General features: G+C 35.1%; 2 protein-coding genes and 1 non-coding gene across 4 annotated transcripts in view; 1 reads left to right on the top strand and 2 right to left on the bottom strand.

Moving 5' to 3' along the window:
* Positions 1–2,306: 2,306 nt before the first annotated feature.
* Positions 2,307–24,712, bottom strand: TMEM167A (transmembrane protein 167A). The gene is made up of 4 exons (XM_045847764.1): positions 24,602–24,712; positions 14,477–14,586; positions 10,944–10,978; positions 2,307–6,301 (listed from the first exon to the last, which is right to left on the bottom strand). Exons 1-4 carry the CDS (start codon positions 24,602–24,604, stop codon positions 6,231–6,233), a joined length of 219 nt encoding a protein of 72 aa, XP_045703720.1. The 5' UTR covers positions 24,605–24,712; the 3' UTR covers positions 2,307–6,230.
* Positions 12,743–12,878, bottom strand: LOC123825039. Its single transcript, XR_006786820.1, has one exon. It is a non-coding gene; the product is annotated as a small nucleolar RNA U109 (small nucleolar RNA).
* The window catches only part of XRCC4 (X-ray repair cross complementing 4), a 218,388-nt gene continuing 215,761 nt past the window's right edge, over positions 24,704–27,330 (top strand). Inside the window, exon 1 of one of the 2 annotated variants that reach the window (XM_045847762.1) lies at positions 24,704–24,748. The gene's annotated coding sequence lies outside the window, so the exon portion shown is untranslated. Of the gene's footprint in view, positions 24,749–24,778; positions 24,898–27,330 lie in introns of those variants that run through there. The other variant, XM_045847763.1, reaches the window with a different exon arrangement.

Genomic DNA, 27,330 nt, shown 5'->3' with positions numbered 1-27,330 from the left:
GCTTATCTAATTAAGTTTTGGTTAGTTGGTCTTCTTAGAATACAGGTTCTACAACAGCAGCTGTTCCTTGTACAAGCTGATGTGAGCACTGTTTGATAAACAGTTCTCATTTTTCTAGGAATAGAAAGTGATATGAAAAACTACATTGTGAAGCAGAGATGCCAAGGAATTAACTTCACATTTCTGAGGAGCACAAAAATTATCCTGAGTTCTCCCACTATTTCTACTCTTTATGGTAGCTCAAACTAATTGTCTAAGAATTCAGGAACCATCTCAATAGTTTCCTATGTCCAATTTCTAAGTGTCAGCAGCTTCAATCACATTTCTTTGAAAAGATGCTTGTGATAATTCTTAATAAGAACTCAACTAGTATTGGGATTGCCCGAATACAAATGTTATCCTACATGATGGGCCTTTGATTTAGAGCTAAGAACATAATGAGGCTTAGTTTATTCATTAAAACTATATTTTCAGAGCACTCATCCAACTCTATTACCTGATATTTTGTGTTCTACAGCTATTTTTGTAAATTTCTTAAACATATAAGCCAAAGTACTATCATTTTCCAAGATTTAACAGTTCCATTTGTGAATACAAAACATTAGGTGAAAAACAAGCAAAGAATAAGCAATGTTTTTATTAAATGAAACCAAAAGGAAAAGGGAAATTCTTTTTCAGCAGCCCTAATGAAATAATATTGAGAGTATTCTAACTTTATAACTTTTAATTTTCAAGGCCAAATCTTTTGGTGTTGCTTGGAGCCTGCAGATAACTTGAACACTTCAATACCGCATATATGCCTCTTTGATGCCAGCTTCTTGCTGTAATCCTTCATGCTGTAAACGTTTCCTTGCTTCTTTTTAAAGTTTAGTATCTTTGCAGATCTTTTTCCAGCATTTAGCTTAGACATAGTACTTGATCAAAAATGTGAAAGTGGTTCATAGATTATACATTTTTGAAAATTTGGGCACAAATCCTCAATCACTACAAATTTGCTCCTAGGCCACTTCCTGTGCCAAAGCAAGCTCCATCCTTTGTAGTGTCTGAGTATTTTGCAGTTACTCAGTGTTCTCATACTCCACAAAGTGTGTTTAGTGACCACCCTTATTTCCAATTTATATCTCCCACCCCAGACAAACCTGCTATGGTTAAGGATAGTAATGCAAATTTTCTGAATTAAAAGCAGATTTTGTCTCCTTCTATGTTAAATTCAATGCACTGAAGCAAAGCCATTTTGAATTCTTTTGAGCAGGCAGCAATCAGAAATTCAGTGACTTTCTAAATAAAGTCTCACATCAACTCGTAATAAAGTGGAGCAGTGAGGGATTTACAATATACATCAAAGGAAACTAAGATACTGTTTTTCTATTAATATCTGAATTTTTGAGTTCAAAATTCAACTATAAACAAAAGTGGGTTAAGTTATGAGAAAGTTTATTCTTTTTTTAATTCTCACCTCAGGACATTTTTTTTTTCTTCACTGCTTTTAGGGAGAGAGGGAGGGAGGAAGGAGTGTAGGAGGGGAGGGGGAAGAGAGAGAGAGAGAGAGAGGGCGAGCGCCGAGCACACACACATACGTAATTGGTTGCTTTCTTATGCACCACCACTGGGGATGGAACCTGCACCCTGGGAATGTGCCTTGACTGGAGTCAAACCTTTGTCTGGGGGACAATGCTCCAACCAGAACCACATGCCCAGGGAAAGAAAGTGTTTATTCTTGTAATATTATTTATTGTATTACCTCTCATAGAAACAAAACTGTAAATATTTTTGCCCACCCGTGTGTAATTGTTGCAATTCAACTGTTTAGGTAAAATTTTTTTAGTAATAGGTCTAACAAAGTTTGCCTGTTAATTCAGTGCCCGGAAGATACCCAGAGCAAGGTATGTAATACATACGAAGCCTTTTCATTTCTCACTAAGCGATATAAACTGGCTGGATGTTCTGACTCTGATGGACACTGCTCACAGATTTTCAGTAGTGAAAAGACAGCTAGCTACTTGCCAGAATGTTTGGGCATCTAAAGGCTTCCAGTTGAAGACAAGGTTAAAAATAATTGAGAATAAGTCATTTAGACTCTTGAAGGTTCACTCCAACAAAGAACAATAGACTGAACAGTTCTAAGTTGCAAAACCACCACCACTAGAAAATATGTAAACTCCCTAAAACTAACCTCGACCATTACTGTGAAGGTAAAAGAAATAGAAACATTTCTTTCCATCTTACTCAAAAGAAGGCAATTTCAATTTTTTTTTACCCTTACAGAAACTGCTTTCACTCATCTGACAATAAAAATTAAGAGGCTCTTGAGAATTCATTTTGACTTTTATTATATACCACAGGCATGTGGATTAACCAGAGGATGATTCTGTGTATTCTTAAAATGACAGGAAATATATATCCCCCCTGCCCCTGTTTCTGATTGTGGAGCAGCATTTCAGATAATTTTCAGATTAATTTAGGGTAAAGTAAAAGAAACCTTGGCCGGCAGTATGTAAATTACATAATTATCAAACTATTTTTGGAAGCTAGTGACTTGCTAATTGTTATTGAGAACAGGCTTGCAGTATTCACAATACTATGATAATAAAGTCCTCACTTGATGTTGTCAATAGGTTCCATGACCTTCAATGAAACAAAACCAATTTCGCCAAAGGCTAATCAATATAAATGAGTTAAGCTTCTAAGGCATTGCAACATCGTTAATCAAGGATTTGCTGTGCTCAGCTACTTACATTCTGAACACCTGTTATTGGATACCAAAGAGTGGTCCTTAAGAATCTTCCATTCTTGTTTTTAGCTTCCTATGATGCAGTAACTTCTCAAAGGCTTTGAAAAGAGCATGACGTTGTTTGTTTATTGGAAATCTTTTCTGTACACCCAGGAAATGTAGACAATGCAACCATGTTTGTTCTTCATGCTGATGGTGCTTTAACAATCACGGCTGCTTTTGCATTGATGGGAGTATGAGTGACTAGGAGTGACTAAGAGAGACCCTAGAATTAACTGCAGATGCTCTAGAATGAAACCTCTGCCCACCTTTCTGGGCTTGTTTTACTAATTCCCAAGTGGCATAAGCTAGGTCCTTGCAGTCTGTGGTGTATCACTGGTGTTTTGCATACTGTTCTTAAATTCAGCTTCAACGTTGCTTCTTTGGCAAGAAGTTCATGTCCCTGACTGAGTTGTCACCCATCTATTTTCTGTGAGAATGCTGGCAGGCATTATCTCAATAGTAAACGCTATGACATAGCACGTCATGTAAGTAACTTCATCTCTCTCACCCACCACTACACTTTATGACTTACAGAGGGGAGAAACTTTATACTTATCTTCAGTGATAATATATCATATGCACTCTATAAATGCTTCTTAAAAGAATACTGAAATATAAATATTCTACTTAGAAGTCCTAGGTCTTTTCACAAAACTAGTCAAAGATCAGTTCATTTTTGACTTTGTAAACTTGGTTATCCGTAGCATAAAAGAGCTATTCTGAAGTTGAACATGTAAGAGCGTTCAGGACAGTGCCTGGCACAGCAGCACAGGCATTAAGACATCTGACTTCATTCTGAACTTTTTTAAAGCCACAGAGAGAATTTAACACACTATGTATGTAGCTTTTTGATTGACCAAATTTTAAGACTGCTTAGAAAGAAGATATGCTCAGCCACTGGCACAGGTGAGGCCAACCAAGAAGTATCAGTGCAAAACAAATTGCAGGAGAGACGAAATCAAAAGACTCTGGAGCCAGGAAGGAAATCAAAAGACTCTGGAGCCAGGAAGGTTAGGCAGAGTATCGGAACCTACGAAACTGCGGACCTCAGAGCCCATTATCCCTCAATAAAACTACCTGACACAGGAAGTCCACCTGAAGCTTAAATCTATCCTTAACCCTCCTCTGCATTCTACCACCCCATCAAGACCTTGACAAAGGGAGGATCTGAATATTCCCTGGGATTAAAACTATCTACACTGCCCTTTGGGTTTTACAACAGGATTCAGTGGTAGCTCTTAGAAAACAATAAAGAAAATGCTAACTGCTTTTATTCATAGAATACTATCTTTCTCCCACCTCCGAAAGAACCTGTGTTTCAAAAGGTCAGAAAGGCTGATGTCAGAAATAAGCTACCTCCCACTCTATTCAGAATCTCTAGAGTACAAACTTTTATATACTACCACCAATTTTCCAAATAAATGTTTTCATCCTCTATCTTCCATCTACATCCTCCAAAATGCCATATTAATGTCTTAGAATTATTTAGAATATTCATTTTTTGAAATATTAGATTCATGTAGCATGTAAAGTTAGTTGTCACAGTTTTTTGAAAGTCTAGTTGGCAGCAGAGCTGGACAACAGATGGCCACTAAGAAACTAGGCCCAGAAAGGTGACTTCCTTTGCATGTATATGCTGATAAGGGAGTACTATTTTGGGGATACCCTGAAAATCCTTGACCTAACACAAAGCCCAAGAGACAGTTTAGAGTAGGAGAAATTATCATAGCTTGATTCCGTGTCTAAAGTAAAATGTACCACTTTTAACCAGCTTAAGCCAAAAATGTAATATAAATAATTTTATCTATTGTTTACAACAGTTTTTATCCTTTAAAAACAAAACAAACCAAATAACCCCCCCACCCCAGGAAATGCATACCAAGCCATTCTCAAATGTTTCCTATAATTCTTTCCCAGTAGTTTAATTTTTAAAAATTGGTGGCTTTCAGTTCTATACTTTGTTTCTGAGGAAAGAGCTACCAGCAGATTCTTTAAATAATTCTTTAAAAAAACACAAAAAACTGTTTTTCTCCTTTTTACCTTATAGGGAACTAACAACTGAGAATAATATCTAATTAATACTATATAAAAGGTCTAGCACAAATAACACCCTTTTTTATTACAAAATCATAGGCATGTAATTCTGTAGCATGATTATATCACACTCAAGCATACCATATGACATTTTAAATGTTCAAATTAAAACTATAAATTATTACACCCATATTATTACCCTACCAACCACACTCAAGTAGGTGTTACTTCTGCCAGACCCTGTAGTAAGGGCATTTTTTAGCTAAGATATTTAAGTTCTTCTTAGCTTTGAAATTTTCATTTAATTTTGGTTGAATCTTAAGAAATGTGAATCATAAACTTATAAACTGCTCTACAGTGAAATTTATGCTATACTCCCAATGTTCCTCTTGCCTTACTGAGGGTCCTCCTTTATTAACAGAGCTCAAAGACACGTATGCCATTATGCATGGATCAATAGGTTTAAAAACTATTTATCAAATATCACTTACTAAATTACATAAGACATTCCAGTTCAAGTTGACAGACAAAACATATGCTAGATTCAAAGTGCTATATTAAAAAACAACAAAAATACAGTTTGCATTTTATGGTAATTAAAACATGAAAAAAAAACCCCACATAGGATTATTATTTTGTAATTGTTCTGTTTTGCTCTTTTCACTTAAGAATGTAATTTTATTTAGAGAATGATGACAGTTAGCTGGTCAAACTGATGCTTAAGACATTTATCCATACTTAACCAGAGGCTACAGACACTAACCACACCAGTCGGCTCTTCTAAACCCCTTTATAAGTTAAATATGAACATTTTGCCAATACTACTCAAGTCACATCTCATTTATCTTCCTGTTTAGAACTGCACAGGCTTGTTTTAAATAGTTAAAAAACTTGCAATAAACTACAGAATTTGTTAAGAGTAGAGGTACTCTGGTTAATGCTCAAAATGGAGTGGCCAGAGGTAAAGTAAGTACTATTAAACATGAATGTAATCTTTATCAACAAAAATTGAACCCCTTTTCCGCAATAAAAAAAACTAGTCCAATATATGATCTCATTCTATAGATACATCACTTCCAAATCACAGTGAAAGGGACTTGAATAATTTACCAATTTTTTCTACTATGTGCCTTAGAGATACCTCATTAAAAACTGGTATTGGACACAACAAAATGACAATCGCAGAATGTAATATTGTAGTGACAGTACTGAGATTGATTGTTACAAACTCTTTGAGTACTAAATGGTTATACCCTAATTATACAATCATTGGTCCAATAACAAAACAGCAAACAGCAGCTGGAAATTTATCTCATTCAATGTTCAGAGATAAAGTTAACTATTCTTTCCACTATTTTCTGCAGATAAGTCCCCTTTTTTATGTTGAAATCCAATGGGAATTAAATTCAGGCATTCTTCTAAGCTACTGTGTGAAGAGGATGCTGAAGGCCATCACTATACAGCACACTGCAACATAAGGACTCTTCCGTTCACCTGTTGAAAACAAGGGAGATATTCAAGTTGGTTAAATGCTTAGCTAACATAGATATGATTTAGTTATTACTTATAATGAGAGAAGGCCACATCAAAATCAAGACAGAGTTATTGTTTATAAAGCCCATACATTTGGGAAGTAGGCAAAAGAAGAACTAGATGCAACATAAAGGCAAATACAATACAAAGTAAACTAAATTATGGGAGGGGGGGCTGGATTGGGAGTAAAAGGGAGAAAACTGTACTTGAACAATGATTAAAATAAAATAAAAAAACAAAAAACAAAAAACAAAGTACACTAAATTATATTAATTTATTTCTAAGACCACCTCCTTTTCAGTTGTTTCGAAAACCCTCAATGTGCCATTCCTGTGCAGGTGCACAAACCCACATAATAAAAAATATAAGACAGAATGGAGGACACAGATCTAAGAGAAATGATCTCAAACTCAATTAAGGCCAAATATTGCTTAATATTTTCTGTAGAAAGGGAAATTTCTTCTCATAAAAAAATTCAGCATACAATTTTTAGCCATATTTATTTTCCTCATCAGTAGCAACTCCTGATACTTAAGGGAAAATCAAGCAAAAACAGGACAATAAACAGCAGGTGATCAACAAAACTGCATTTTAAGAATGGGCATGAAATAAAATGCTTAATAAAAACATATTAGGAAAAATAATTTCCAAGATGGAATTTATAGTATGATCACTCAGGGCCAGAAATATAGAACTTAAAACAATCACTGCAGTATGAGTCGATTTTCATATCTGTTTAAGGAGTGTTTATACTTGGGAGACTTTCCTTTGCATGACATAGACCTGGAGTTGGCTTGTGAAATGGTCTTGCCAACAGATAGGGATCTTGTCATTGTGTGTTAATGTGAATCCATCTTCCTTGCAAGGCTGTACAATCCACAAAGCACCAGTGTTTACGCTGCCTTGAGGATGCACAAGAAAGGATGGAGAGTGCCGTGCTACTTCTAGAAATAACCCTGGGTTTGTGGCAGTACCTCTAGCAGATATTGTGTATGCATCCCTCACTTGTGTTTTTTTTCTATGATGTTTAAAACCAGCTCTTTTCCAGTATCTAAGTTCCTTATTTCATTTAGGAGGTTCAGCTAACTACCACTGAAAAACACCAAACCGTCACCAACTAAAATCCTCAACCGAGCGCACATAGTCGTACCGTTAGTGAGCAGGTATCTTTGTATCTGTTCAATGACAATACCGACAGAAGATATCGCACACATACAAATAAAATAAACATTTGTTGTTTTTTCTGAAAGTGTTTTCCATAAACAGTTAATGGACTGCTTCCAGTTAAAGGAAAAATCTAGAAAGTGAGAGATTAGCATTTTCACAATACCACTATCTCAACTAGAAATAAAATATTTAAAGCTAAAAATCTCCTTGGGTTATCATCTTTAAGCAATGCTAACTCCCTTGGTGGTAAAAAACTCAAGTTATGCAACAAAATTTAAAAAGGAACCAACTCATTCTGACACAAATTTCAGGTAGATTTGATAAGCAAGCCTGTCATTCTTATTGAGGCTAGAAACTCTCACTGCCTACCAGTCTTACTAAACACCTAAGAGTGAAATTAATATTGTCCTAAATTTTCCATCTGCTGGAAATCAATTTTTGAGGAAGTTCTCTTCCTCATCTTCCAACTTAGAATGCTTTTAATTTACATATGGGTTTAATTTTCCTGTTTTTAATTTTCATAAAAGAGACTGCCATGTGGTAGAGTTAAACATCTTTGGTTGAACTTGGTTAAGAATGTTACTTCTTGTCTGGTCTTGGTTCTGTATAAGTGAATGTGAAGCAGTTGCTGTAATGTGATGTGTAACATAAGATGATTTGGCTGGGTCTTTCCCCATTAAAATTGCATCCTTTCTTTGTGGATATATTTTGTGTCAAGATAAGAGGAGCATGTGTTTGAGAAAGCAGCATATCAGCATCAACATGTTCTAAGCCACTTTGCCAAAATGAAAAGCTAATGCTTTTCTATAATTGGCAAGAATGAATACTTTAACTGGACTATTTAGCCAATGACATTCATATAGTCAAGAGAGAAAAATAAAAATGAGTGAGCAAGCAAAAAAGAAAAGGTAGTTTATAATTTGACATAAAAATAGGTATGACTACAGGAAAGCATTAAGGAAGCTATAAACTTGGTGTCCTAAGTTTTTAGCTATACTTCCAAGTAGTAACTGTGGACAAATGAGTCACCTGGGTTGTTGGCTAATGAATGAAGCTGTACTTCCCATATTTATTACATAAAATGGATTTAAAGTACCTTAATGTTTTATTTCTGAATTAGCAACTTAATAATAAACAAAGAGGAAAGCTCAGCCTAACTCCACACTTTTTATATTTTTATCAATGAGTATTTAGAATTACTCTAATACAGTGATATTCTATTCTTTCACACTTGCTTGCTCTTCCATTGTGTTCTCTGTGAGGTTTACTTGAGCTATTTACTACTTTGTTTTTTGACAACATTATTTCTTTTTCTGAGTGACTTGGCTCTGAAGCAAACAATTTGGTTTATACATATTTACATTTACCACTAGCTATCAGCATTAGCCATTGAGGGTACTATTTTGTCTCTTATCTCTCTCTTTTGGCTATTTTTGAAGTGCTTACGATTTCTTTTGTTATTTTAGGACTTGCAGCTGTTGAGCATGACTGAATGCCAGATAAGTCTGCACCACAAAATTCTGTAAATCTAGATTGGGTATTCTCAACTTTAGCAGTATTGACATTTTGGGCTAATTCTGTTGGAAGGGGCTGCCCTATGCATCACAGGATGTTTATAAAGCTAGCATACCCTATAGCTAGTATATATACACCTCTCTTCTAGTTGTGCCAATCAAAAACTTCTCCAGACACTGTCAAGTGTGCCCTGACTGACAACCACTTATCCATGTCTGTGCTTCACCAAACTAAAGTCAATGATATTTCTTACCCCCACCCGCAAAAAAGATTTTCATGCCTATCACTGTAAGAGATAATAAAGTCTGACAAAGAACCCTGAGGAAGAACAGTTTAACATGTTAAAAGCACACTTAATTCTCTGAAAGATGTTTGTTTTAATAATCAATATATTAGAATGAGGGTCCTGACAGAGGTACTTTTCTGTAAAGCTTTTTGTGCTTATATTATCATTTTCTAGAGGAAGAAACCTAAAAGGCCAAGGAATCATATAATCTCATCATAACAGATTTTAAAAGAACTTCCAGATAATTGAGTATTATACTTACAACTGCCACCATGAATAGGTCATGCCTATGGTTAAAAGCTCAAGGGAAGAAAAGTTGCTCTCTCAAAATTATTTCAATGTTAACAACATGAATCTTAGAAGATGCTTTAAAGAATTTGAAATTTCTATAATTAACCCTTAGCTTAGATGAGGTTATGCCTATAATTAGCTGTAGATATATCAATTCTAAGGTCTTTTTTAGAAAAAAAAAAGCTGTAAATATTAGTTTAGTTTGTATTTTTTAACCTTTAATTAATTTTGTTTCCTGTCACGGAGCAACTTCTAAATTTTCCACATCTCTGAGAAGTGACAACCAAAATAAAACATAATACTGTAACAGGAACACAGCTTATCTAAAGATGATTCTTAAATTCTCCATCCTATTTAAAGAAACTAGGAAATTCGGGCAGTTGTCAGATTGGGTAACTAGATTATTTTCTTCATCACGAAAGCCTGACCCCTTATTAAAAAAAAAAATTAGTCTGTATAAATCCAGTGTTAGAAGAAGAGTATAAAAATCATTTTTTTAAGGAGGTCATGTAAATTATTCCAAAGAAGACAAGAAATTGTAAGTACAAATGCCCTGAAGTAGTGTTAGAACAAGGTATGTTAAAAAGGATAGATAATCTATTTTCAAGAATACTGGTGAATCACAGCAATACATTTTAATTCATTCATTACCAATCTTTTGAGACTTTATTATGTGCTGATGGGCACTGTGCTAAATGTTACATATATTTACAGGGAAATGGGACAAGAGTATATTATTATCTAAGCATAAATACACTGAAGATACTACTAACCTTATTATGAAAAGTTAAAAGATAATTGCAATCATGTTAAGCTTAATCAATCAGAATAAAGCTTAGCTATGACCACAGATTTAAAAACAAAAGTTAATATTTTCTAAAAGTAACAAATAACATTCCACAACTTAGCATAAAACAATAAAATGATTATGTTTAGACAGTTGCTCAGCATGCCTTTCACTGATGGGAAATTCATCTTGTTATCAAAATGCTACACATTATACAGAAAAACATGCTCTCTACTATAAGCATATGAGCATAAAACTATACATACTTGTCTGAAATCTTCTCAAAACCAGGAATGCATGGTATTTGATATCTGAATTTCAAGAGACTTTTCTCATATTTTCCATCTCCCTGCTAATAAGTATCATGACATATCCACCAACTCTAGCTTTAAATAGCATAAAGAAAAGAATTTGGTAGAACTTTACGAACTTTTGAAAATTCAAGTAAATTAGAAGCGTACACTTTAGAAACCGATATTCAATTTGAATACAACCTAAGCAAACTGACCAACAATTTACAGCTGAAGAAATGATGAAGATTATACAGAAACACTTACCAATTCTGGCGCACTTCCAAAATATACCCAACAATCTGCATAGAAGAAAAAAGAAAAAAGCAGCTACTGATTGTTGGAAAAGGTAAATCATTCAGTATCATAGAGATAATTCATTACACTAGCATTTTAAACCTTTGATGCTTTGCTTCAAAACTGAAATTTGTCCAGTGTCAAGCCACTTATGTAGAATAACTTACCAACCATCAACATATGTAATTTATTACTAACTGGAATGTATGAGGTGTCACAGATTAAACCTAAGGTAAATTAGTGCGAGTGGCAAACATTTGTACAAGAACTTACTATTTTGACCTTAAAAAATGTAACTCTATATTTAAGCAATCTACAGCTATAAAATCCAGTGATAGCATCTATATAACTATGTTATTCAATAAGGAAGAATACAAAAATACGTGCCTATGTTTTCAATATAAGTAGAAAACCCTGGTTTAGGAACACTGTATATGAGGTAATTAAATACGGCATTTAAAACACATTCTAGAAATAAAAAGAATTAAGATGAAGATGTCCACTTAAATATATTTCAACTAAATATATTATGAGTTAAATACATATTATGTGGCTATATCACTTATTTGACATAAAAGTACTGGCATTAAAAAAACTGAGTCAGTCAATGAATACAGATATCAGAAAAAATAACAACATTGTAGATAACTATTTTGTTGGTTTGACAGAAGAATAGAATAATAAATGGAGTTAATGCATGGTTAATGCATGCAATTTATCTTGCAAATCAAGATAAATTAACATTGTTAATTGTAGCAAGTTAGGATTGGCATAACAAAATCATAATACTTAATTTCAGGTAAATTTATATTACACTCTTTTTGCCCAAAGAGATGGCTGGCTAATGAATCATTGTATTACTATGATTAAGACGGAAAGAAATACTGGTTAAATTAAGTTCTATATAGGTTCCTCCTTTGAAGTATAACTTCCTGACCTTCAAACAAAAAGTCTCTTACTTCAGCTTAAATGAAATGGGTAAAAAACCAAGTTATTTTGAAATATGGACATTCTGACAGGTGAAACAATTTTGCCCTGACAATAGAAGAGACAGATCATATATGTACACTCTTAAAAGTAATGTTTTTTTCTGAAAGCGTTTTTCTATACATAAACATTTAATGGACTGCTTCCAGCTAAAAGAAAAATCTAGAAAGTGAGAGATTATATAATTGCCAGACTGTGTCTAAAATTCAATCCTACTTAATTGGTTACATAAATGTGAGCAACTTTTTTTTTTTATCTCTGTAATAGCAAGTCAGCACTCGATAGGGTTGTTTAGGATTAAGTGAGTTATTATCTGTAGAATAGTGACCACCAGGTGCTGTGTTCAGTTCCACACACAAGGCGAAAGGCACATGTGACAGTAGTTCCAGGTATCACTTAAAATCAGCTGACATTTCATCAAAAAATAGAAGACAATGGGTTAGTGATTTGCAATGCCATGATTCCGTGATTCCAAAACTCTATTAATTATAATAAGCACTACTGATTTAAAGCTTCTCTGGTTGAGGGACTCAGAGGCAGGATGCCTGGAATGAAGCTTCAACTGTCCTGCCATATGATCAGAGTCAAGGTCTTTTCAGTCCTAATAATCTATTAAGTATCATCAGAAAGTTGGAACAACAAAGTTAGCGTATTAAAAGCTACTTAAATTTATTAAAAAAAAAAAAATTCCCACCGTGGCCACTGTCAAACCCTAGATTGCATCAGCATATACTTTAAAATGTAAAAGTAGGCATGCCATTTCTTTGGGCTTTTATGCAGTTTTATGTAGGAGAAATATACTACTACTCAACCTCTACTGTAAGGTTGGCAGCCCTGAGAACTCCTTTTTCTAATGTAGCATGTTATGGATATATTCCTGCTCCCAAAGGAATGAGGAGCAGACATTTCCACATGCGATCTACTTTCTTCCTAACAGTATCAATAAAGTATAAATATTCTATGGTACTACTATGTGATTATTCTTTAATGAAATAAACACTTGAAAGTATCTTACTAAATGGACATTATGTATTATATTGGAATTCCAAGCAACTGATCAATGAGAATGTTTTCTGGTTCCTACCATACACTTTTAACTATAAGTATTTTGGGATCACAGAGAAAGGAAAGTAGGAAATAAAACTGGTTAGGTAAAAAGACTTCACACACAAGTAAGAAACAAATACAATTATGTAATTTCAACAAACGGTCAAAGTATTAAATTGAGTGCTGAAGATTAAGTGCAATAGGAATTCAAAAAAAAGGTGGTATGAGAAGACAATGTCTACAAAGGGTGTGGGGCACTGTCATAAAAACTGATGGACAAATAGCATCTGTTTTCAGTTTCAGTAAATTAAATAAAATCCTTCACACCAACAGACATAGATTTAGACCAACAGTTTATCAGAACAGGATAACTGGTTTTCAATTTTCAAAACTGGTTCAAATTCTATTTATTCTTTTACAGATATTCAAACAACCCTAGGAAATAAAAAGGAAGAGTAAAAAAAAAAAAAGCCAAAATGATTTAGATAATGGGATGTTCGAGTAAATGCTAATTATGACTCCAAAGACAGAATAAAATTGAAGGAAAGAAGCAGAAATCAGTAATCTCATAGTTAGTATCTACCATCTGACGTCTTGTAGAGGCTTTTATTAGTGGAAGTGTTTGACCTTTCAGGATCCTAACTTGGCCTTTTTCTTCCCATTAAAACCAAAAAGAGTGCTGGGGATAATTATTCCTATGTGAAATATTCTATTATTTCATCTTTTTATTTCTTAAAATTATTAAGTGAGGTATAGGCTCTCATCGAGAAAGGATTAAGACAATTATTCACAGAAATTAATAGATATGTAAGGCCAAGAAAACATATTTACCACATGAGCTCTTTTTTTTAATATACTCTTCCTTTTGGTTAAATTCAACACGTGTTCCTGTATTATGAACACGACACTTTAAAATTTACTTCCGTATGTTATGACATTGAGCTTAAATTTTTGGCAGGGGGGTATGAACCTAATAATTAAAAAAGATGTGACATGCCCGAGACTTAATTTTTACTACTGTTTAAGTAAACTAAATGAAGTTCTTCAAAGATTTTAACTTATGAAACAGACAGGGAGTTCATGTGATTATAGCAGTCTTGGTTAAAGAGGTAATGTCTGTATTATTACTTTTAAGAACACAGGCCTTACAAATTGTTTAATGCTTTCAAAATGTGATAACTTTACTGATCATTTTCTTATTCCCAGAAAAAAATACTTGTTCACCTTGTTAAATATACATTTTCTTCAGTATAGTAAATTTCATGTCATCTATGATATTTAGCTTTATATTTAGTAAGATTCTGTGAATATAAAGTTTTTAGATTTTTTTAAATGGAGGAGGAAAATATAAAAAGTTATTAAAAACTAAGTTACATACAGAAATGAAATTGTTTAATGACATTTACGGTAATTTACATTCAGTGGCTGTAAGAACTTATTTGGGTGATCAGGCGTCACAAGTGACATACCCAGTTTTGTTTCTGTCCAGGAGACTGGGTGCCAAGGACCGGATGTAAGCACAGGTACATATGAGCAGCAAGATCACAGTCAACAGACTCTGAAAATTGAAAATGGCAGACTAAAAAGAGAAAAAGAAAAATTAGTATCAAAAGAAAAACTGCCAGACAAGTCCATATAAAGAATCATAGTTTTTTCTTCAAAAAGGCAAACAGAATGCCATGTCTGAGAATACTTAAAACCAGAATACAGTAATGAGGGATTCTAAGAGTGTATTTTCTTTTTCATTCTTTGGGCTAAGGAATGGAGAAAATGTAACAAAAATTGTAAGTTCAACAACTTTAAAAACATGATAAAAAATGTCATGAATCTAAGATAGCCCACCAAAGCTGAATCAATATGTAATTAATATAAATGTTCTAGAGACCCAGACTACAAGTGGGGCATAGCTTCTAAACTCTGCCAGGAGCTGACTACAACCTATTAGCCTCTCTCACAGTCTTTGTTTCACATCTGTAAAACTGGGTGGAGAGTAGGAAGATAGGTTAAATGCTGGCTAAAGTTTCTTTAAATTCTGTAATTCTTTTAGGACAAAAATGTTTTAAATTTCAGCAATCATGTTCCATGCACTGACTCATAAAAGGTTATTCAGTTTTGGTGAAAGAAAAGCACTTGCTCATTCATTGCTGATTCTTTAGAAGTTACTCAATAAATTTAATAAAGGAATCAAAGAAAATCACAAATTTCCAGTCCAAGTAAAATGAAGGTGTATTTACTCTATTCAAAATTCAACTCAAGCATTATCTTTTCCAGAAGTCTCCATGAACTCGTTTGCTTCCCCTCTCCTATTCCATATAGAACTCTTCTTTCTGTACACATAGCAGATTGTTACACATTATTCTAATTAATACTCACCCCTGAAGAGTGGACATTGTCTTATCAATCTCTAGCATCTGACTATGTAACTGACACATAGCAGGAGCTCAATAAGGAATGGTTAAATAAATAAAAAGTGCAAAAATACAACTGTATATATAATAAATCCAAAAGAATCTAGTGAAAAATAATTACAGGCCATAAGGGAATTAAGTAAGGTGGCTGGGTATAATTAAAATATTTAAATCAACAGCCTTCATGATTATATTATCAACCAGTTAAGATATAATGGGCAAAAAAAAAAAGACTTCATTTATAATAACAAACTATCTAGGAATAAGCTTAACATGATGTGCAACAGATTTGACTAAGCTTTGACTAACATCAAAGAAGAAAACTGATGAAACCTTAAAACGTACTGAAGAACACAGCAGTCGACGAAGTGGTACACTGGGTTCTTACATTGGAAGGCAACATCAGACAGCTAATCTGTAAATTTAAAATGGACCTAATACCAACAAGTTATTCTGAAACAGGCAACTGATTTTGAAGTTCTTGTGAAAAAATAAACTAAGAAATAGCCAGGAGAATTCTAAAAAAAGAACTAGCCCTGTTCAAATATTGTAGCAATATTTTTAAAACCTTTTATACATACATCTTTAGAATACTTATAAACTATTCAAAACATTTTTAAAAGTTGTATGTTATTTACCAATATCCTGAAGGACAAAAAATGCTAAGTGGTAGGAAAAGCAGCACGCTTTTTTTTTTCTTCACAATAATATCTTTAGCTGTGTAAACCTTTATGGAAAGAAGAGGGGAGAATCCAGTGATTTTCTGCAGAAGGTTTTTAACCTAATTCTCAACTTTTTTTGAATTTCTCAAATTTTCCAAGTGTTATGTTTTGTGGTCTGAAAAAGATAAGCAAAAATCTTTTGTATTATTTTGTTTTTCTATGGAAATAATTTCTTCATTGATAAACAAGTGTAAAGTTTAATATGCCTTGGTTTTTAAATGGATTTTAACTTTGCACATGTGAAGGCAAGTGATATACGTTTTATAACTTGAAAGACATTAATGAACACATGATCAATTTTAGACAGGAAACACAGTATTTCACAACACTTACCTTTCAAAGATCGTATTTTGAACATGTATATGAATATGTTGATGAATACAGTATTTGACAATAAGGTCATGAAATATAAAAAAGCACAGATTTCCTTGCAGCCAACATAACTAAATGTATATTTAGTATCTATTCTGGAGTATGAGGCTAGACATGGGATTAAACAAGTACATATCATGATTCCTTGCATCTAGGACTTTGCAAAAGCTAATGACAACAACTGATATTCACCGAGTCCTTGTTTTGGATTATTTTATTTATCCGCATATGTGATGATATCAATAACCTTACTTTATACATGAAACTGAGGCATACAGCAGTTATACTCATGTTAAGAGATATATATTTAAAAAAACTAAATAGAAACTCATTAGCATGTGTCACCACTGAGCCATGATGACCAAACAAACAAAGAAACAAACACACACAATACAGCTGTTTTCACAAAGAAAAGCCAGGAAAAGCTTCAAGGAGAAAGCAGGAACTGAATCAATCCTTGAAAGACATATTACAAATAGATGGGCAAAGAATAGAGAGCAGGCTCCGGAAGGGACAAAAGCATGTAAAACATCCCCACAGATTCAGGAACTTGCATAGTTAGAGAATGATGTGCAGATTTACTGTACTAAGCAAAGAATTTATGTAGTAAAGTGGCTGGAAAATAAATTTGCAAAGTAGGTTTATCGTCTTCCTAATGGAGTATCTAAATTCATGATTTTGCAATGTTTATTTTTTTCCCTCCCTGAATGTCTTGTTAAAGAAACATGCTTAAAATGATATGGTGTCTGGGACTGGTTTCTAAGTAATCCAGTGTGTGTGTGGTGAAAGGTGTGCGGTTGATGAAATGCTGAGTATATGAGGCTTCATTGTATTCTTCTTTCTACCTATTATGTTTGAATTTTTTCATAATAAAAGATTTTAAGAGGCACTTAGAAACATGCCTATTATTAAAGAAGTAGGGTGTGTTATACATATTTGTACGTGAATCCATTTACAAATGAAAATCATTTAAAAGTACTCAATATACAATACATACAACTTTGTTCTTGGGGTTTATAGATCCCAAAATTTAAACAATTATCTTAGCTGATAAAGACTTTTCGATGTACTCAGACTGGTCTAAAGAGTGTTTCAAACATTAGTCTACCATGGCTTAGCCTACCTATACATTCCTCTTAATGCCTAGCATCTGTAGGCTGCTGATATAAGACTTTAGTCTTGGGGTTAAAGGAAACAGATGTTCTTGTTTTGTAGAAAAACAACTGGGATTTTAAATAGGAAAGTGTTATTAAAGGAAAGGGAAGAAGCTAAGAAAAAGGGAAGCACATTCCATCACAAAGTAGAAGGAAAGACGATTAAAAAAAGGTGGTAAGAAAAGTAAAATTCATTTACTGTATTTATTTTTTTTTCGGATCTTTTAAATCATGAATCCTTTTCAAGGTCTTCTGTGTTTTCACACATTTCCATCTGGTTTTGCCTGCTTGGTGAACTGACTCCAACTTCTGGTGTCTCGACTCGAGTGACCTTCTCTGTGAAGTCTCTCCTGTCCCCACTCTCTACACCAAGCAGAGTCAGGGACTCTGTACACGTGTATTACACACAGAGCTGCCGATTATAGCACTCATCAAACTGTACTCTAATTCTCTTCTTCATTTTATTGAGGTTGTCTTATTAATCCCTATGACTACTACACAAAATAGTGTGCAGGAGTCACTGAAAATGCTGCATGAACAGAAGCCCGAAAACAAACAAATACAAGAGCATACTTAGATTCCAAATTAACAATGCAGGCTATTAAAAAAAGTGTAGATCAGAATACTGAATATTTTAACTATTCAAGAGAAACCTCCACACACTCCTTTGCATTTGTATTTACTTGTCAATGATACTTGGAAAATCCAGAAGGAGCAAGTATCTTTATGTTTATGTTAATGGCCCAGGCTATAGGGTAAAATGGAAGCCTGAGGTAATTTCCTTTCAATATCTAAACCTTTTTGTATCACAAACTGGAGTAAAAGACAGTTCCATCAAGCAGCCTGTCTTAAGGAGTTTGCAAATGGGACAATGTGTGCTCTTCTGGCTCCACCTAATTTGTAAGAGATAAACATCTTTAAGAAGTCTGGATGACTGGATAGGCAAGCTGGCTGGTAGAAAATTCTAGAACCTCAAACAGTTCTCCAATCCCAGGTTTATCCAGTTTTCCAGGACACTCTGGCAATACCAGGGAGTTAAAAAACACAATAAAAGAGCCTGTTCCTTCTGCTGGGTCTGGAAGACTCCATTTTCTTGCCTTTTCCATCTTCTAGAGGCTGCCTTCATTCCCTGGCTGGTAAACCCTTCTCTCGTCACTCTGACCCGTATAGTCATTTCTTTTGTAACTATGTCCCTCCCGCCTCCCTCTTACAAGGACACTTGTGATTAAGTCACCCCGTCCCCATAATTCAAGATACTTGTCCCATCTTCAAATTCTTAACCAAACATGCACCCCATAATTCAAGATACTTGTCCCATCTTCAAATTCTTAACCAAACATGCAAAGTCCCTATTGCCAACTAACATAACAAGATAAAATATTTGCAGAGTTTTTGGGAGGTAGGGTGGGGGACATTCTGTCTACCACACCTACAAACACTTCCTTTTCATGGGGTTTTGTTTTTAGATGTATAAATAAAAATACTTCTAAGTCAAAGAAACCATCCAAAACATTAGGAATAGAGGGGCAAAAGGGGAAAAAATCCAAGCAGTATAATGGTTCAAACAAAGAAACAATGAGAAAAACAGCAAACATATACATATTAATATGCTAAACAATGCTTTGTCCAGAGAGTGCTCAATGACTGCTTGCTAACTCTTAAGACTTTAAGCCTAGTGTATTTTCATTAGTCCTGGATCACTTAAGCTACATGTAGTTTATTTATTTATTTTTAAGATTACTAAAATAAATTGTTAACCAATTAAGGGTCTTCTTTATGCATGACACTGTCTGGGAGCATCACATATTGACTGTCTCCTATATGGGAAATACATTTTTATTGACATATTTAATTCTTTCAGTTTAATGGAAATTCACTTTAAACAAGACACGAATACCAAAAATTTCAATTTTTAAAATTCCCAATAGCAGCAATATTACTTGTTTTAATTACTGCTTTTACACAAAACTAAAGACTTTTATCCCTCTGGGGGGATTTAAGGAAACCCAGAAATGACATTCCTGACCTAGTTGTGATAAAAACTATATACAGCACTGGAAAAGTGGGTCAGCACTTTATCATTTACAAATCTAGGTCAGGTCAGCATTTTTCAACTAGTCTGTAACTATAAATTCATATGTACCACTATTATCTCTTAAAATATAGACCTGTATGTGAATGTATAAACACACATACACAAATACCCCATTTGCCCAAAATAAGTGACTACAGGTGATTGAAAAGATTTTCACTACACAGACATATTGGACATTTTCTTTGGGTGTTATTAGCACATAAGTTCAACAATCGCTGCTTACTGCAAGCTAGCGCTGATACTGTATCAAGTATACAAGTTATCTTAATTTAAAACCCAGAACTGCTTAATGCTTCAATGTTAAGAACACATCAGCTTCTCTTAGAATCAGTGGTTATAAACATTTGGATTATTTAATGAAATATGTGTATGTATTTAACCTTGGCAAAATCAGCATCTCTATGCATCAGTTTAATTTCACTTATAAAATGAGGGGTTGGACTAAACTGCCATTTGATTTCACTGGTCCTGTTTCAAAAGTGTAGAGACTTTCTCTACTTATATTTTCCACTTACAATTAGTAACTGTTATGGCTATGAGTAAAGCTACAGTCCAGGGGAGAAGCACCTCAACTTTGTTCTTCACTGACCACATTGGTAGTCATTTGCATTTATTTTTGTCTCATTGTCATGATACCTACAATGCATTTGCTGTGTTTGTGTTGCTTAGAGCTATTTTATGGACAACTCAGAGCAAAATAAAGCAACAAGGATGTCAAAGGTGTTAATAAGGGAAAGAGTACATACACCTATGTTAAAGTAATGAATGCTTCACATGTGTCCTTGATAAATTATTTTGACATGAGAAAATATCTGAAGGACAAAGTGCATACCTGTTAGAAAAAAATTACTCTGGGTACACGGTCAGAACAGACAGACTGATAAAATTAAAAAGCTTCAAAATACATTGAGGCAGATGTGGTAAGAACCCTGGCCATGCATTAGAATCATTTGAAGCTTTTAAAAACAATCAATGCTCAGAAATTTGGACTTAAATTAGTTGGGCATCTATAATTTCTCAAATCTCCTTCAAGTCTTTCCTTACAGGCGAGGCTATAATCCACTGCGTTAGAAGACCAGCATCCACATCAGATACTGATCAGCCTAATGCAACTGTTTCAATAGTGTAGTTCATGGAAACTTGCCATGGGTTTATGTGGTCAAACTATTTATATAATACTAAGATCTTTGCCTTTTTACTTTGATGCCTTTTGTGTTAATGGTGCAAAAGTAACAGTAGCATAAGAATCATTTTACGTAACTCCCCCTACCCCTCAACCACTGAGGCATGACAGCCTTTCCTTCTCGAATTCTGAAATTAATGGCATTATTGTATAGTAAAAGATTTGGTGACAGAGCTGGTAAGTTTAAATCTGAGCTTCACTATTTATAAGCAGTGTGATCTTGGGCAAGACACTTCACCCTTCTGTACTTTATTATTAAGCACAATGTGACCAATAATCTAAGTCTTTAATAAAACACCACATGTAAAATGCCTGGCAGAGTAGGTGTTTAATCGTTATTTCCTTCTAATTCAATCAATCATCTAAACAGGAGTTGTGCTTCATTGACTCCCACTAAACACCTTCAAAATGATTTTATTTATTCTTTCTTTTAACCTAATTACTGTTGTTAAGAGTTGAGGCATTCAATCATCTACTATCTGCTTGCTGCATTTGTTTCTAAACTAGCTTCCCACATTTTAATCTTCCTCTATTTAATTATACCCTCTATGTATTGTTAGTAGTTGGTTTTCTAAAATGCACACCTTTCTTTTCTCTGCTCAAAGTCTTTACCAGGTAAGCAATTAAACCTCATCAAAACTTAAAGGCCTTGATATGACAAAAACCCCTTTAAGATCTGGCCCCCAATCTTTCTAGTCTCATCTCTCATCACTTTGCTACTTCATTCCTGCCAGTCTCCAAGCACCTATTCAACTTGATGCCCTTTGGTTCCATAACTGCCATTTACTTTATATCTAAAGAATAGAGAACACTGTCCAATTCTAGCTGCTGACTCCTTCAATAATCTGTAATCTGTTTTGAACATATGGGTCAGTGATACCTCCTTGGGGATATCTCAGAAGCAATTCCCAGCCAGAATTACTTTCTTGTGTTTCATTAGAATTTATATGCTAATATTTTATCTGCTACTAGATAGTGAACATTTCACACCCCTTATTTTATACTCTTTAAGTATAAAATGTGGGCAATAGCTCCTACCCTGCAGGGTTTGTATAGAGTATCTGTACATCACCTAATATACTCACAGAGGAAGAAGTGAAGATAAACTTCCTTAAGTTAACCAAGTAAAGGATGGGAACTGGGAATGATTTTGACTCTATACAGCTCAGTCTAAAGCCCATGGTCTTTCTACATGTTAACACATGGACTTTACTTATTTAATAATCTTTCCCACTGGACTGTGAAGTTCTTGAAGACTCTGAGCTACCTTACATGACTTTGTATTCTGACTCTGATTCATTCAAGTACTAACTAATTTAAACAGTGATGTAGAGATTAAAAGAACTAGTCTGTACTTTAAAAGCTCTGCCTAGAGAGGGGAGAAATATAGGCAACACCTTATTGCTGTTTTTCTTTGGTAAGTGCTTTGCTAGTGGGGTCCTAGAACTATGGATGCCCAGATGGATACCTAAAAGGAGTAGAAAGAATAAAGGAGCAGGAAAGGATTTTCTGTAAGAGATAAAACTTGAGAGGAATCTTAAAGGATGTAAAAAGTTAGGAAGAACAAGGTATCCTGAAGTTCTTAAAAGTATTAATTCTTAAGTGGTATAATTATCAGGCTGTTTATGCTCTTATAAACAGTCTGCTGATAAACATTTTATGGCCTTGAAACATATTTAAAAAATGAATTCATTAAAATATGGTAATTCAGATTTAAGTCATTACCACTTGGTAACTTCACAAATACACCAAATTTATGGGCAAACTCAAGGCTGACATCTGAAGCTCATAGGAACACAGTAGCAATGAAAAATCAATCACCTGACAGTTGTTTCTGTTGTCCAAGCCTGTCTGATTGGCACATTGTATTTGATAGTGACAAATCAGTAAAACATTTCAGCCTCTATTATGTTGCTTCTGTTAACAACAGCATGAAGATTTTTGGCATCTGGACATTGAAAAGGCTGGGTCCTGGCTAAACTACCTACCAGGTTGTGCAACCCCAAGCACATCAGTCTCCTTGTCCCTGACTTCCTTCATCTACTCAGAAGTGGGCTTGAAATAAGACGCTTATAAACTGTTTTTCAAACACAGACACTCAAGTGCTGATAAATGAGGTACAATTGTTACTTTTGAAAAAGTATGGCCAGTTTAAATACTGTTGACTTTAAATACAGTATCCACTTTACTTTTAACCAGACGTGAAACAGTAAGATGATGAAAAGAATAACGCATCTTTAACTTGCACAAAGAGTAAAATAAATCAATTTTAGCTTCCTGGAAGACATGCAAGAATTAAGAGTAACAGCCTCTCTACTCTTTTTAAGTTGAAGGAACCAAATTTTCTAGGTTAAGTAACAGCTCACTAATGACCCTCCTTCAGAGAAAGTGCATCCTACCCATCATATCATATGGGAGGTGGGGAAAGAGGATATCCTTGATCAAGGAGGGAATAACCTGCCATAAACTGTCATCTCCTCTTTAAGTGGTAAACTTCTCCAGGGAAGAGACTGTGATTAAGCCTTATTCATACATAACCAAAGTAACTAGCATAAAGCAAGCAACATTTAATGAGTTTTTGATGAAACGTCTCAGGGCTCTGTACTGTACAGAATTCTGCAGGAACTTCTGGGAACACAAGCTTGGCAACTATCATGTAGACTGTCACGTAGAATAGCATTTTGTGCATCAAGGTTGCTTTCTATACTATTAATAAAAGGCAGGCATCTTTCCCCCCCAAATATGATCATAACTGCAAAATCTGACAGGTGGACTTCAAAAATTCATCGTGAGGGCCTGGAGTAGAGGCTTTTGGCATTTTACCATAACAAAAGTAAAATGCCTTTGGGCAGAACTCGGCAGACTGTTTTTATTACTGACACTGTATCTGTCCTGTGACCATGCTGGAGGCCATTACCTCCTTTCTTCAGCCTGGAGATGCATATGTATTTCAAACTTTTCTAAGACAGCCAAACCGTCAAAGGAATCTGCTCAATAATACAACATAACACATACAACCTTAATAACGTGTGGGGAGGAGAGGAAGGCCTGGGGCCAGACACCACTCCAACTACATTAAACTCGTAAAGAAAAACCATCTCTTCAGAAATCTCCAATCACTAAAACCTGTAACTTGTAAAATAGCATCTTTAACGCTGAGAGAATCAAGTAGGAGAGGCCTAAAGGCCCCCGATTCAACAGGTAAAAATCAAGATATGAAGTTTGGGGTTTATTTGATAACTATGAAACAAAAACCTGAATCAGGTGCATAGGGGAAGGAGACTCAAAATAAGCAGCGAAAACTCCGGAAGCTGTAACGATTCAAAGGATCAAGGTCTACTAAAAGTCTATGTAATCGACCGGTAAAGGTAAACTAGCATATTTCTTCTTAGGTCAAGAAAGCGGCCTCTGCGGAACGGGACGGGCTGGGCCACCCGGGAGTCTTTCTTGGGTGGTCGGCCTTCGTTCTCAGCGGTTGGACGTGCAGGGGCCACATGGCTCCAGGGCCTGCACATCCTCCGAACCACGGGAAAATCAAGTTAGTGACAAGGATCCCTTCTGGCCCGCGAACCTGGGGCTGCCACCCAACCCTCCTGCCCTACTTTGGGACCACAGCCCCTTCAGAATGTTCAACCACGACCCCATCACCCCGGTTCTTACCATAGTGAGGCTGGTGAAGCCCGAGCCACATCACCCTTCCGGGCCCAGGGCGGAAAAGGCGTGCACGCCCCGCCTTCCCGTCTCGCCCCTTCCGGCGTTCCAGTTGGACCCGTTAGGGCACCGCCTCCTGAACTGCGGACTCAGACGGTAGGATAGGCTTCTCTCTACGGGAATAAGGTGGGATTTAAGTGACGTCACGGGCCCCAGGCGGAAGTAGATGACACTCTCATTGGCTGCTGGACAGCGCTTGTGGGAGCGGGCCTTTTTGAGGAGACCGGAAGTGGGGTCACAAAGAGGTACTGTTCGGAAGTGGAGGGCTGTTACTTTAAGTAATAGTAATTGTAGGCCTGTAGTTATTTTCTTGTTTTATTTCCCCCTATTTTTTTAATATTAATTTCTTTTAGTTTCCTGTTATTTCCATTTACAACTCCGTAGTGCGTGGATATTTCCCTGGCACGACCACCTTCTACATTTAAGCTACTGGGCCATTCGTTTGTTGACCAGCGAACGCCTGCGTTCCACGGCCTGGTCCACAAGGCGTGCATCTCCTGGACCCCGTTTTCAGTTTCTCCCTTTGCACCTTAGGGATTTTTTTTGGATAACAAAACGCCTTTTAAATGCCCTGTATGGTTCTGGGATTGAACCTGGAGGGTTCTATTGAGTAGGCTGATTGATCATTGCTTTTAACATAGGCCTTTTGTCGTCCAATCCCCAGTAAAAAACTTGTCAGTTAGGTTGCATTTGGGGCTGAAATATTTGATTCTTTGGGAACAAGGAAGAACTTCCTGTGGTAATAAATGGGAAGCAGCTGCCCTTTCCTGAGCTCTAGAGAAGTGATCCACCAGCGAGACAAAGCACATGCCAACTTTATCATTATTTAGCTTCCTCTAATTTTAATAGTCCCAGTAGATGCTTTATTTTTCCCTGTTTTTGTCTTTGCATATTCCAATAGCTGGAGAAACGGGTGCCCTTATGTGTTTGTTCAGTTTGCATAGTTTTGGGAAATTTAGGGTTTATCCCTCTGCTCCCTAAAGTGCACTCTTTGGCTCCAATGTATAGTTTATTTTTTCTCAGGAAGCAGATAGTTTTTTTTTCAAAATGTTAGTTTTTAAATTCTTTATTAACTCAGAAAGTGGATAGAGAAAAAAAGGGAAGGAAACTCTGGTGTTGATTTGTGTGCTGTCTTTGGCCAAACTATGAGCCCTGTATTTAGAGCAACATGATGATTAAAACATTTGATTTCTGCTATCTGTTACTACATTGTTTGCTACCACACACAGTTTTTTTAAAAAAATATAACTAACTTTAGTTTCGAATTTACTGAATTGTCAAGAGTTGGTCAAACACAATTTTAGCAAGGATTTACTGAGCTTTATTAGGGGAAAATGATAGTGCAGCAGAGGAATAAAGATGACTTGTTCCTTGCTCCTTGGAGTAATGCGTCTGGGAAAGGGGAGAATCAAATATATAAAAAATGTACAGAATCCTCTTCCCATCAAATCAGACCATTCAAATGAAACAAACTTGGCTTAGTTATGGAAGTTATGTTGTGCAGCTCGTCAGACTTGGTTTCTGAAGGAGTAAACGTGTCTGTAGATTTTACAACTTTTTGCTTTCCTGTGAAGATCGCCTTGATCTGTCTATATGAATACTTAAGGATAATTCTTTGTGAAGCCATGCTTCAAGCTTCCCGTGAAGAGCACTGGGACTCTGAAGTTGTTAAAGATCACAATTGATTTACTGTATTTATGGATTACAGTTAATTTTAGGCCATGATCACAATATACTTCAGCTTCAAAATACAGTAGTGAAGAACAATATTGGCCAGTTATATTAATTAAAGTTATCCATTGAGGGACACAAATGGTAATAGATGAAGCTGAACATATATGTATAATTTTTTTTCATGTAACAGCAAACAAAATTAATCTCACCTGTGGTAAGAGGTAGGGAGTTAGTAATTGAACTATGTGGTTGTTAAGCACATAAACCCCCTGCTTTTGGTTTTCACTGCCAATGAACTAATTTAAGTACCATCTTCCATTGCTAAATAAAAGTCTCCTTTCTGAAAGGTCTGCTATGGTTTCTCCCTTCTTACTAAATAATCTTAGATCCTTTTCTTACTAAAAATAAAACCTATCATTCCTTTGTTAAAAAATTATTGCCTCTCCTGCATCTAGAAGAGTATTTTTAATTTTAGTTTCATAAGTTCCCTAGAATTTTATGTAAAAATAGTGCATACGTGTATATTTCTATTGAGAGAGTGCATAGGCTTCTCCATTGTTATGAGAATTAAATGAGTTAATACAAGTAAATCATCTTGCCAAGAATTTGACATTTAATAAGCACATTACCTATTGTGTGCCTGGCTTTCTCTTTCACTAAATTAAAAATTCCTTGAAGGGGGAGATGATGCTGTAGGGCTGATTGATTTGTATGTTAGGCACTCAATAAAAGGTTTTTGAAATAAATTGGTATTGCTTTTATACCACCAGACCATTTTCTCCCCCTTTTTTCTTTTTACTTTGTATCTAGTATTGAGTTGGAAGATTTTCTTTTACATGATTTCCCAGTTTTTAAAAATGGGCTGATATTCACATATATTAAATGGTTTTACTTAACTGCTTGTTTTTTCTGATCCTCAAATAGCCTCCATAGTCTAAGGTTGAGGTTCCTTGTGTTCTAGTGTTTGTCTTTGCTCGTTTTTCACCTCCTCTTAATTCTCTTTT

This window comes from Phyllostomus hastatus, unplaced genomic scaffold (genome assembly GCF_019186645.2).
Source record: "Phyllostomus hastatus isolate PE091 unplaced genomic scaffold, TTU_PhHast_1.1 phas_contig_58, whole genome shotgun sequence".
Lineage (NCBI taxonomy): Eukaryota > Metazoa > Chordata > Mammalia > Chiroptera > Phyllostomidae > Phyllostomus > Phyllostomus hastatus.
The sequence above is the reverse complement of the archived record's forward strand: the minus strand, read 5'-3'. Positions and strand labels throughout refer to the sequence as shown.

What these genes read in the sequence shown, in the direction of transcription:
- TMEM167A (XM_045847764.1), bottom strand. An exon ending in CTGGACAGAAACAAAACTGG is followed by an intron (nt 10,979 to 14,476) that starts GTATGTCACTTG and finishes TCTTCTATGCAG; the next exon opens with ATTGTTGGGTATATTTTGGA. An exon ending in TTGGAAGTGCGCCAGAATTG is followed by an intron (nt 6,302 to 10,943) that starts GTAAGTGTTTCT and finishes TGTTTTCAACAG; the next exon opens with GTGAACGGAAGAGTCCTTAT.